The 11,944-nt window shown below is 37.6% G+C and overlaps 1 protein-coding gene across 1 annotated transcript; it reads right to left on the bottom strand.

Moving 5' to 3' along the window:
- Positions 1 to 935: 935 nt before the first annotated feature.
- On the bottom strand, positions 936 to 8,513 carry LOC140946161 (adhesion G protein-coupled receptor L4-like). Its single transcript, XM_073395242.1, has 12 exons — positions 8,414 to 8,513; positions 7,677 to 7,764; positions 6,745 to 6,835; positions 6,103 to 6,155; positions 4,973 to 5,120; positions 4,380 to 4,474; positions 4,174 to 4,276; positions 3,508 to 3,658; positions 2,609 to 2,690; positions 1,759 to 1,825; positions 1,349 to 1,431; positions 936 to 1,254 (listed from the first exon to the last, which is right to left on the bottom strand). The coding sequence occupies exons 3-12, from the start codon at positions 6,814 to 6,816 to the stop codon at positions 1,125 to 1,127; spliced, it is 984 nt and encodes a 327-aa protein (XP_073251343.1). The 5' UTR covers positions 6,817 to 6,835; positions 7,677 to 7,764; positions 8,414 to 8,513; the 3' UTR covers positions 936 to 1,124.
- Between the last annotated feature and the right edge of the window lie 3,431 nt (positions 8,514 to 11,944).

Genomic DNA, 11,944 nt, shown 5'->3' with positions numbered 1-11,944 from the left:
ATGTCTACATTATTATTTTTGCTGATCAGGTCTTTATAAATCCTACGTTCTTCGACATATTCGTTTGCGGTCCTTTGCAGTCCTTTGTGGTTAATGTTTGCACTTTATGAATTTTTGGGCCGTAGATCTTTTATAGATCCGATATGCTGTAATTCTTGCTTTTTTTAGGTTGGTTTTGGCCAATTCTTTATTTTCTCTGCGAGACATCAACTTGACACTTGGACTCTTGCCCCCCTAGAAGACACACGGTATGACGTGATTCTGTGGGTGTTAAGAGTTCTGGGTCAGGGCTTAAAGTCAAAGTGCGCGGATATTTTTCATCAGAGCTTTCTCTGGTTGTTGCGCCATACTGACGAGCCCCAAAAAGGGCGAAACAGCTGTCTATGACTACAATCCCGCTCTGTTTTGAGTTCTTTCAGTGTCGTGTTGATGTCTTGCAGAGTTAATTTCACGTGGTACGGTCAGCATTGCAGTATTCTGCTTGCAGAATTTAATATGTCTACAAGAAAAGATTATTTACTCGTCAAACGTGTCTTGTGGTTTTGAAAAAGTCATTATTACAAATTTAGTCGAACCCCGTTAATACCAACACAGAGGCGACAACAGAAAGTCCCCATATCAGTCATGTCACTTAAGTCAAAACTAAACTGTTTATTGGATAAAAATTCAGTAAAGGAAAATATAACGGGATATTACAATCATCAAAGAAGACATAACTTTAACTTACACAAAGTTATTTTTCCGCGAACTTAATGCCCGTGGAAAGTTGCTCATTTACATATTTCTTAATCAAAGACAGTACTCTGCCCAGCTCAATTGCTGCCAAAACAGTCAGAATTGATGTCTTGACTTGATCTTATGACTCGTCTGCTACTATCATACGAAGATTTTTTTTACTTTCATAAGAAGTAATGATATTACCGAACACCTGACAATAAAGTTTCCTTATTAGTGAGATTTACTGTCTTTGAGAATTCTGTCGATTAGACTGGTTCGGTAATAAGCGGGAGGAATTTAGAGAAAATGAAGGGGCTTTCCGCAGAAACGAAGAGAACTGACCACTTAAACAAACGTAAAGTGGGGTTGGAGTTTATACAATTCAGAAAACGGTTTAAAATCAAAATTTAATTCACCTGAGTGGAGTTGACGATGACGAAAATGTAGACAAAGGCTTTGTGCGTTGAAGAAAGTGCGCCGAAGAGCCACGTGACCCCAAGTAAGGGCAAAAGTACCACGCATGCTCTAATGCCAAGCCTACAAAAATTAGACAGTATTCAATCTTGCGTTTATCAGAACGGAACATCTATTTAGCCTAAACGAAATCGTGCCAAAATAACATTCTTATTACCTTATTTGTTCAGAATGGTTGTCTTTTGCTTGTTGCATTGTCGTCATTTCCTTGATAACGCGCACCAGGATAAAAAGGTTTATCTGAAAAAAAAAAAAAAACACTTCTTTCTTAACGACGTGAAGATAAGAAAAACACACACCAAAATACAACAAGTTTTATGCTTCCTTTTACAAAATGAGTGTGAAGTTAAGTTCGCCGGGAGACCAAAAAATGACAAATCCATTTTGGGGTAAATTTGGGCACGGGAGACGCCTTTTATTAAAGCATATAAAGCTAGGAAACTGCAGGTGCAAGAGAGAATTATCCCAGCAAAGGTAAGGATACACCCGTCACAGCCCAACCTTGAAATCAGCAATTTATGGAGGTCTTCAATTTTCGGGCCATACATGAGAATAAGTTTCACTTACTATTTCCACTGCTACAACAAACGACACGAATATCCAGATCAGATTACCAGAAGAAGACATCCAGCAACTGAAACAAAATAAAAAAATATGGAGAAATTGCTGAATGTGTTGGTTTGTTCCAAACGCTTCTTAACTTAAATTCGATTCCGACAATACTGATCTACTGTATATTAGACAAACGGAGTTATTATTAAAATGTTTCTTCGCTTTTCACTGGCTTAAATCCTAAATTGATAATCATTTGTCCAATAACTATTGAAAGATCGACGTCGATATTTTTTGTACTTTAAAGAAAAGTTGAATTACTGTATTTCCTCCAATAATAGCCCTCCCTCGATTAATCGCTTCTCTCGATTAATCCGATTAATCGCCCCTCTTGCTTTGTTCTCTTTCTTTTATCCTCTCCCTGTCAAACTATAAATTGACACCCGTTTGGATAACAAATGCTTTCATTTAAATGTTTATATTGACACTGACAATTAACCCTGAAAATTAATCAAGGACCAAATTTGGAACACTTAAAGAAAGCCAACGCTTAGTTAATTCGATGAGACTACTTTTCGATTTAATGAGATAATAAAACAAAATATTTACTAAGACAAGTAATATTTGAAATAATCGCCTCCCTCGAATAATCGCCCCCTTTTGGTGCGAAAAAGAAAATTATCGCCCCCTTCTATTATTCGAGGAAATGTGGTATTTCAAACCATAATATAGAGTCAGACTGATATAGAGTGGAGTGGAGCTTGCTCCGTGAGTGTTCCAGGCCTCTTGGCGAAGTTTAATTTGTAAATAAATAAATAATTGATTGATTAAATAAATAAATCAACATATCAAATGCAGTTCTTACTATTCTTCATGAACAAAACTTTTGATCCCGTCCATTCTGGCTGCAATAAACAGCGATAACGCGACCATTGCAGCAGGGATACCTGTGTATGAAAGTAAAATACAAAATAAAAAATATCAAATAACATAATTTGATATTTTGCGTACTGCTTGAAAGGGACTGTGCTGCGGCTGTCTGGTTCATTTTGTTAATAATGCTAACTACAATTTGTAGGTATCCTTATTCGCAGGCTATGAGAAATTACTCGTGAATGACAAAATTCCACCTTCGTGTCAGAAATGTATCTCTCCCAAACGGCAAAAATGAACTTTAAAAAAGTTATAGGCTAAGAAGTTTTTAAAAGCCACAATTACAATCTGTTTCAATCTTCTCCAGGTTTGTCCATTTTATATATACCTTCCTTTCACGTTTGAGTGGTTATTTTTATTTTCACTTAATTTAGTGGCAGTAGTTCCCATTGTTAGAAATTTAATACATGCGTGACACAGCTGCTTTAATCAGAGCGTTCAGAAAACTCTTAAGCCTGGTTCTCATAAGCCGCCGATCTACCTGCGATATAGCTGCCGGTACTGCCCGCGACACCGTTCCGATATGAGATCAGAAATCGCCGGCAACCGATGCCATGTCAGTCTTTACGGCCGGCATGCCTGCGAAGTTGACTCGAGTTCGACTTCGCAAGCGTGCCGGCGGTAAAGGCCCGCGATGTTTCTTGTTACCGGAGGCGATATATCCTACTATTTTGGAGTAGTATTGTAGGCAGTACTGTCGCAGATACCTCGGCGGCATATCAGAACCAGGTTTTAGTCATATATAGCAGACTCCTAGTACAGAATTGACTCGAAACCTTGAAAATGCTCAATTACTAAACGCCCAAACTGCCACCTACAAAGTAAACCTACCCCACGAAACTCCGTGGCAAATTTTCATCTTGCTGCTCACGTTGTAAACTTTAACAACAAACATGTAAAGGTAAACTCCCTCGATTAGCATCCAACAGAAAGCGGCCATGATGAAATACTGAATCATAGCTGCTACTGCTACACAGACGCCCTGGAACAAAGTTGGACATATTCATATTCACATGCTGTCAAACCCCGTTAACACGGACACTGGGGGGGGGGCCATAGAAAGTGATCGTATTAACGGGGTGTCAGTATTAGTATAGGTAATAGCATGATTTGTAGTGATATTTGGCATAAATACCACTAGCGATATTTCGAAATTGGTATAGGTAATAGCATGATTTGTAGTGATATTTGGCATAAATACCACGAGTGATATTTCAAAATTGTTATACGTAATTTCAAGAGCCGTTAGGCGAGTGAAATTTGAGACAATTTTGAAATATCACGAGTTGGAAGAGTGAGACAAGTCCCAGTCAGGGAACTTGGTTGGGAATTCCCTGGTTGGGACTTGTCTCACTTTGCCAAATTTGGGATTTTTATGGGTATTCTTTAAATACCCTAAAATATCCAAAAATGGCAATCTGTAATTTTTCCTGTGTTTGAGGAAGGATTATCCGTCTCAGACGGATAATCCGCCTCTAGTGTGAATACGGCCAATACCTTGCTTTTGGTCGCGTTTATACCAGTAAGAAAGATAATTTGTCCTGCTCCTAGACAAGTGACGAGGCTTATCCTGATCTGGGATAATGGCGTTGCAAGCTCCCTGTTCAAGACAAATATTTAAACAAATATGAAAATGAACTGACAAATAGACGAAGTATAACAGATGAACAGATTTTACTGGGATTTTAAAGATTAACACGTACGTAAGAAAAGCGTAGCAGATTATTGTCGATGTTATTCCAATGAGGGACAGCGTCAGACCAACGTAAGTGAGAATGTTCAGTATCCTTTCATCTGCCTGTACAGGATAAATGAACAGAGAAAATCTTTTAATGCAAATAATTGGAATGACAGCTCGCCCCACTGATGTAAGGTATTCCTGATTCCGGAATGCGGGAAATTTTTGCTTCAGGAATCTGGAATCCCAGGCTTCAGAATCTAGAATTCAGGTAAAGGAATCCGGAATTCCGCCAACGATTGGAAATTGGAATCCAGATTCCAATGAGAAAGCATCAGGAATCCAGTTCCTGGAATCTGGAACCCACAAGGTGGATCTGTCTTGGATTACCTTACATGGAACCAGACAGCAATTATGGCTGGTAGACTTGGCAAGTAAAGTATGAAAACAATGTTACTGAGGAACGACTTTTGTTGAGAGTAGTAAAAAGACCGGATTGGAAATGCAGTATTTCCTGATTCACGCAATTGACGTGACAAGTGTGAAGGTGACAAGGTGAAGCAGCGTTAAGAGTTACTCAACAGGCAATGTTACAAATTTTTCCTAAGAAAGTCTGACCTTAGTTATTCTGATTTTACTGCTCCCTGCAGAAGTCGAATCAAACTGCATCAGAACCGCAAAATGAGTCAAGTGATTGCAGCTGCATTCGGTTTTGTCATTGTTCATCCATTTTACTTGACAACCACTTCCTGACCACCCAATAGGGCTAAAAAAAAAAACAGAAAAGAAGTACATTTCCCTTTAGTTTTGAAAATCCTTTCTATCTAATTCTAATTGTTTTATTTTGAAAGGACTTATTCACCACTTTCACAGACCATAATACACCTTGTTTACCCTCCAGAATTTTGCATAACCATTGTTTCCATTTTCTCTAGGGTAATACAGTTGTCCCAAGGGAAATCAAAACAATATTTATGCAAAGTTTTGTCAGGTGAATAGGCTTCATTATGGTCTATGTGAAAACGGTGAATTTCTTTACCCTTATAAATATGAATGGATTGTCAGGCAGTACACAAAGGGCGGATCGCTTTCTTTCTATTGAAGCCAGACAAATTGAAAAACCCCTCTCTGACTTTTTGAAAATTTAACTCTTCAATACTTAAATGGGTACAAACCAAACTTCTGCAATCCTGGAAACCTGTAAGTGAAAGAGTTTTCTCTACGACTGAGGAATGTCTAAAAAGATTTAATTGAATCAGTAAAGAACTTTAACTCTTTTGTGTTACTTTCCACAAATTAAGATTATTTTTGCATCTTAACTGACATCATGGCGATAAAAAAAACATATGACCTAATGTGCACATTTTTTTAAAACATCAAAGCTCGTTAACTACCTCAGCACCGACAATTACTCCCAAAGATCTTTCTTAAACTGTCATACTCTTAACATCTTAGAAATTTTGTTGGGTAGGGAAAAGAAAAATAACAACAACAACAACAAACTTCATTAATAAACAGATAATATAACCAAAGCATTTCCCGCAGCTACCAAGGCTATTCGAGGCGGGATAATGCGTGCAAAATATGAAATTACGACTAAAGCTAACTAAGGCAAGTTTACAGTTTACAAAACTGACTTGGAAGTTTTAGACTGAACTGAATGAAAGAGGGGTGTATTGACTGCCGGATGTTGAAGTCTTCCACAGCTAAGACCTAGAATTCGAGCATGTGACTCTGGTCATACATACCTATAATTCAGGTTTAAGTTCCAAAAGGCACATACTCTTTTCCCAGTTACCTCCTAAAATGATATAGAAAGATCTCATGCATTCTCTAAGACTTAAAATAACTATTTTTACCATAGCTGAGCGAAATTCTTACGCTACTTGCTCGAGAGCTATATTCGGTAAGAGTACAGACGATCGAAATGACGTGATAGTGGCACAATTTGTTGTTCTCTTTATCGTACGCGCGAATTTCAGAGACACTTCAACGGAAATGGACGTCAAAACTGTCAGTGTTATAATAAAAAAACAAGTGGATTACAATTTGCCATGGTTTGTACTTTTATCGACCATAGAAATGACGACAAAATATTCAAAACTTTGCATTGATTTGAACATCATGAAGTCATTTCTACGGCCAGTAAGAGTACAGCCATGGAGAACGGTTGTTGATTAAGCCAAATAAAGAGAGGATTAAACTACATAGCTGCAAGACTATTTATTGTTGAAAGTTTCAACTGGGAACTTCGAATAAGGAAGATGGAAAAGAGTGTCAATAATACCCACGGCTACGTCAGCGTACTGTGAAGACACAAAATGTCAAGTATTAAAGAGTTAACCGATGGTTTTGCAGTATCGTTAAAGAGAGAAAAACTTAAAGGTCACCTTTAAGTTTGAGAACACTAAAGTCACATTTTTCCGCAAATAATCAGGCTGCGGATCAATTGTTCCTGACATTATGATGGTGTTCAGTCTTCTGGAAAAAATTAAAATAAAGAATGTAACGGAGAATCGCTGTATGGGTTTGGTTAAATAGCGGACATCTATTACGTTTTGGATAGATTAAATACCATTTCAGCGGAAGCTTGGAAATTTATTTGACACTCAAACAACAATGGTGATTCTACCACGACTCAAGGCTATGCATAGGTACATGAAACCAGGTGTGGTTAGGCAAAAAACATCAGACACAACATACGTGTGGCTTTACAATCAATAATAAATATATTTTTCACAAAATGACAAAAATTAGGTTACACGAGGATATCAAGAAATATTTCTAAAAAGGCATCTATTTACAAAAGCCCCCGATTAAAACCTTCGGTTTTCACTCTAGGAAGTATGAAGTCGCGGCCCCTATCTTTAAAGGCCCTATTGCGTTTAGGGGCAAACGAGTCATACAATACATGACCTTTGTAACTAGTGATTCTGTTGAACAGATCACTGTGGCAGTCCCTCTTCTTTGTCACATCAGACATCAAAGAGATCTTATTTGTACTGCCAAAACGACAGGAACGCCTTATGAAGTTGTCAATCAGATCCCCATACTTCTAATCCATACTGAAATAATGACATTTTCAAGGACTCGAAGAGTGCACTAAGCTGGTCTTTAGTGTACCTATAATACTTGCATACTCTAAGATGATGATGTTGATGACGATGATGATGATGGTAGTGGTGGTTATAATCAATATAAAGGAAAGGCTTGATAACAAGCAGTGTAAAGGCATTAAGTCAAATAACTAAAGCTAGTTTAACAAAAAAACAACGAAATGAAGTAAACAAATATAAATAATTGGTATGAATGCCTGGCTAACCTTTGCTCATAAGCTGTGTTCGCCTTGAGTTTATTTGTGGGAAAGAGTTTGTGGATATTTTTGTACACAACTCCAAGCAGCACTGAGCCTAAACAATACGAAACAAACGTATTACTGAATGACCGACCAGTAAACACTTAACTAGTACGCAAATAGTAAGCAAAGTAGACCCATCGTCTCAAAGTTACCCTTCATTTTCAATTATTTTAATATTTATTTTCTTTTGTTGAAGTAATATTTCCACTTATAAAATTATGACGCTAACAGTGAAGCATGATAGACCTTATCTCAATAGAACGCAATGGATTCAAGATAGGTTGCAGCAACGGTGATCCATTCAGACCATTTCTGTTCGATAACGACCGTGTTTGACCGTGTGTGACCGTGTGGGTCTCTCCAAAGAATGACCTAAATTCAACTACTATTACTCAAATCAACACAAATATTGCACTTCCTCATCAGAATCCTGTCGCTAGCAATCTTTACTTGAATTGAACGAGAATGGCGCACATTTGAGAAACTTAAATAAATTTAATATTTACGCGCGCCTTTTCACTCCCTGGGCGTACAATAATAGTGGATAAAATAATTCATTCAAAATGGCGCTCGTAAGTTCTATTTCTTTACGCTTTGTCACTAATTTCAATTAAGTTAAAGGATTTTATTTAAACACCCCGAAAATTCCAGCGCATCACTACTGAGAGACTGTCTTGTGATTTGTGTTTAAACTTTCTTACCATTTGCAGACACTTCTGAAGGAATCTTTATGTAGCTCCGCCCTTGAGACTCTTCGAAATAAAAGTCGCTTTCATTGTCGTCGAAGCGTTTTCTGATCTGTAGTTCTGTAAAGAAATTTCTCTTAGAACGTAAACTTTAGAACGCTGATTCCGCTTTTAGTTTAATTCAAGGACAGTGGATCTAAATAGGGGCTTACTGAAATCTACGACGAGCATTAAGAGACTGTAGCCGATCATTTTTAAAAAAAAAATGATAAGATATTACAAAAAAGATAAGGAATATGCAACAACAATAATAATTTTTAATGCAAAAATGGCGTCCTCAAAGCATCTTGGGAATCAAACTGAAGACATTTTTGGACAACAATTTCCTTTTAGAGTCCACCACAATAAAAATTCGAGTCTCCCTGAACCGCACCCTGATTGGACGAACCTATGAGGGATAACTAATCAAGGGTACCCAACGAAATTGTTCTGTAAAATACCTGTCCGGAGAAGCAAAAATTGCTCAGAATTTTGTAGACCTTGAGGGAGGCTAAGAATTTTCTAGATGACCGTTCCATTCATGTACAATTGTAAAGTTTCGCATTTCACTCCCCAGATTATGCTATTTTTTGCAGAAAAAGGAAACCTGAAATTTTCGGGGAAATAATACTGATTAGAAGCCCTGGTAATTTCGAAAAAAAACTAAGTGCCCTAGGATGACCGAACAGATATCAATTTTTTGGCGCCGACTAGAATGTCTTTCTAAAGATCTAAAAGTACTCTGGATAGCTTAAATAGTGTTTTCAATGCATTTAGGACGAAACCGTCGTTGGGTGCCCCTGACTAATCAACATCTTTAAGCTTGGTTTTGTTACTGTTACTACTGTTTGGCTGTGTCAGATATAACGATGCTCTAAGTATCTCTTCCTCGATGTTGCATGTTGATGATTTGAGCAGCTTTCGTTTGGTTTGTCTTCTCCATCATCTCCGAATCTGACACCCGGACCTTAAAGTGCCCATCACCTAAAATTTTATATTTTCTTATCTGAAACTATACTTTATTAAAATAACTTCTGCGAAAAAAAATTTGCGGTTTGAACAAAACGCGATTTTTTTTTACCAATTTTTGAAGTCTACATTTTTGCGGTACACCCGCACCGCTGATCATGCAAACTAGCCGGCTCACATATGACGTTATGTGACGTAAATTGAGGAACTCGCATTACCTTGCCTTCACCAGCTGTACACAAAAAAGATCAATTACAAGTAAGGATTGAATCACAATGTCTTCGCAAGAAGAAAGTTTTTCTGAAAAAGAAAAACCTATCAGAACTCTTAATGTTTTCCTGTCGATAAGGTCACGTGTTCCTTTAAGTACGTCATACTCCGAGAGAAGACTAAGACGAATGGTGTGCCAAAATGGCGGCAAATTTGAAAGTTTTTAAAAAATTCTAAAAAAATCGTCTTTGGTTCAAACTGCAAAATTTTTTCGCAGAAGTTATTTTAATAAGGTGTAGTTTCAGGTAAGAAAATAAAAAATTTTAGCCGGGCTAAGGTGCTCTGAGGACCATATTTTTCCTGTTGAGTATCCTAAGGGTACACGAACGGGAACCGACCTAATATAGTCTATAATATACTCCCTCTCAAGTTTACAAAATTGCCCATCGCAATCATCAATTACGCGCATGCTATTATGAAAAATGTTGCATTAGCTTTGCATTCGGCGCTAATCTGATCAAGTAATTAAAATAACTCATCGGTGCTGTTTCCTGATCAAGTATTCATATACTTAGAAGTATATAATTACGTGATCAGATTAGCGTCGAATGCAACACTTTTCATATAGCGTTTTCCCCAGGGAATTTCAAAAACAAACAGAAGTACAACAAGCAAACTTACTTTTGTCAATAATAGAAATGCAAGTGATTTGTAGACTTACCAACATGGTCACTTGTCAGGTTTAAAAAGAAAGTTGTTCGGTTGAGATGATGCTGAGCAAATGATACTGTAAATGCCTCAAAAGCCACAGTTGCCAGGAATACTTCTTGAATAGTTCGCTCCCTACTTTTATTCCGTCTTCCATCAGAAATTTTTGTGCGATTTTCTCCCTTCTTGATTATACTTTCAAGGTCTTTTGTAGCAGACTATAACCAAGTAAACGATGATAGTCAATTCCAACTTTTTCTTATCAGGTGTTTTTTTTTTTGGCATGGTTATGTGGGACATAAACTTGCGCTAAGGATTCAAATAAACTACAACATATATTTTGTTTGTTTTGTTCAGGTCTTGTTTTTGTTTTCTTTGACCCAAAGAAACAAAATATGTGAACTGAAGTTCAGACTAAAGTTCCTACTTGTACTAGCACTTGGGCGTAGTCTCAACCCCTCCTCCCCCTCCCCGCAATTACCAGGGGGAAGGGTAAAAATACAATCATTATATCCGTGTCCAGCTCCACAAAGTTGCCATTTATTGTACAGAGCGTATTCACGCACGTGGCCAGCGTCTATGCAAATTTATGGGAACAAAAGAAATTTACACAAGAAAAGAGTCCAACTTCCCCAGAATTTGATTGGAACACCAATATGGCTGCCGTGAAGTCATGTGAATACGCTCTATGGTGTTCCATGGGACCTGTGACGTCACTCAAAATGACCGCCATCTTGTTCTGCTAAGAAGTTCTGGTTCAGTCTCGCATGAAAAAAACCCACTCGCTCCTCCCTGAAGGTCTAAGGGCTAAGAAATATTTGCATTGGAACCACATTTAATGTTCACTAATATCTAGTAAGGTAGGAACCAGCAAATATAAAGCAAAACACATTGTTTGTGAGCTGGTCAAATCATGAAAAGCAAGAATTCCGATCGTAGCCACTGTCATCTATCATTGCGAACTTCTGTTGATAAAATCAAACCAAAATGCATCACTTATCACAATCCTGAAAAGCGAAGATCATGAACAATCCTTTATCTTAGCAAACACACGAGACGGACAAAAGCTTGGTTCAAGCAAATATGATTCATTCGGTTCTATATCCCTGGGTGCAAAGCTTTTCCAGAAGCGTAGTTTTACTTAACTAAAGTGGTCCAAAGATTACTTTTGACAGTTGGTTACTTTTGATATAAATCCCGTGCTTTCATGTTAAATTAAATGAGACCAAAGTCAACATAGTATTTTACCTCCAGAGCGGTTTTATTTTTGACGTCCCGTGCGCAAAGGGCTTTTAACATCTATAAAATAGCAAGGGAAAGATCATCAACATCATCATCATCATCATATTCATTAACGCCCCTTCAGGGATGTGAGATGGCTTACCAGGAAATTGGTTAGTCTCGAAAATTTGAAGTTTTGTGCTCAAATACCGAGCAGTGGCAACTGCAATTTAAGAGTGTGTCTATGAGAAAACCAGGCAGAACCAGGCAGGGGTGATAATGCTCAAATCACCGATTTCGCTTAAACTTGGCACAAAAGTTGACTTATGTAACAACATATCAGGTAAAAATGTTTAATTCGCTGCGAGATACATGCCCCCTTTGTAAAAATTGCCATTT

The sequence above is a fragment of the Porites lutea genome, chromosome 8, assembly GCF_958299795.1.
Source record: "Porites lutea chromosome 8, jaPorLute2.1, whole genome shotgun sequence".
Taxonomy (NCBI): Eukaryota; Metazoa; Cnidaria; class Anthozoa; order Scleractinia; family Poritidae; genus Porites; species Porites lutea.
The sequence above is the reverse complement of the archived record's forward strand: the minus strand, read 5'-3'. Positions and strand labels throughout refer to the sequence as shown.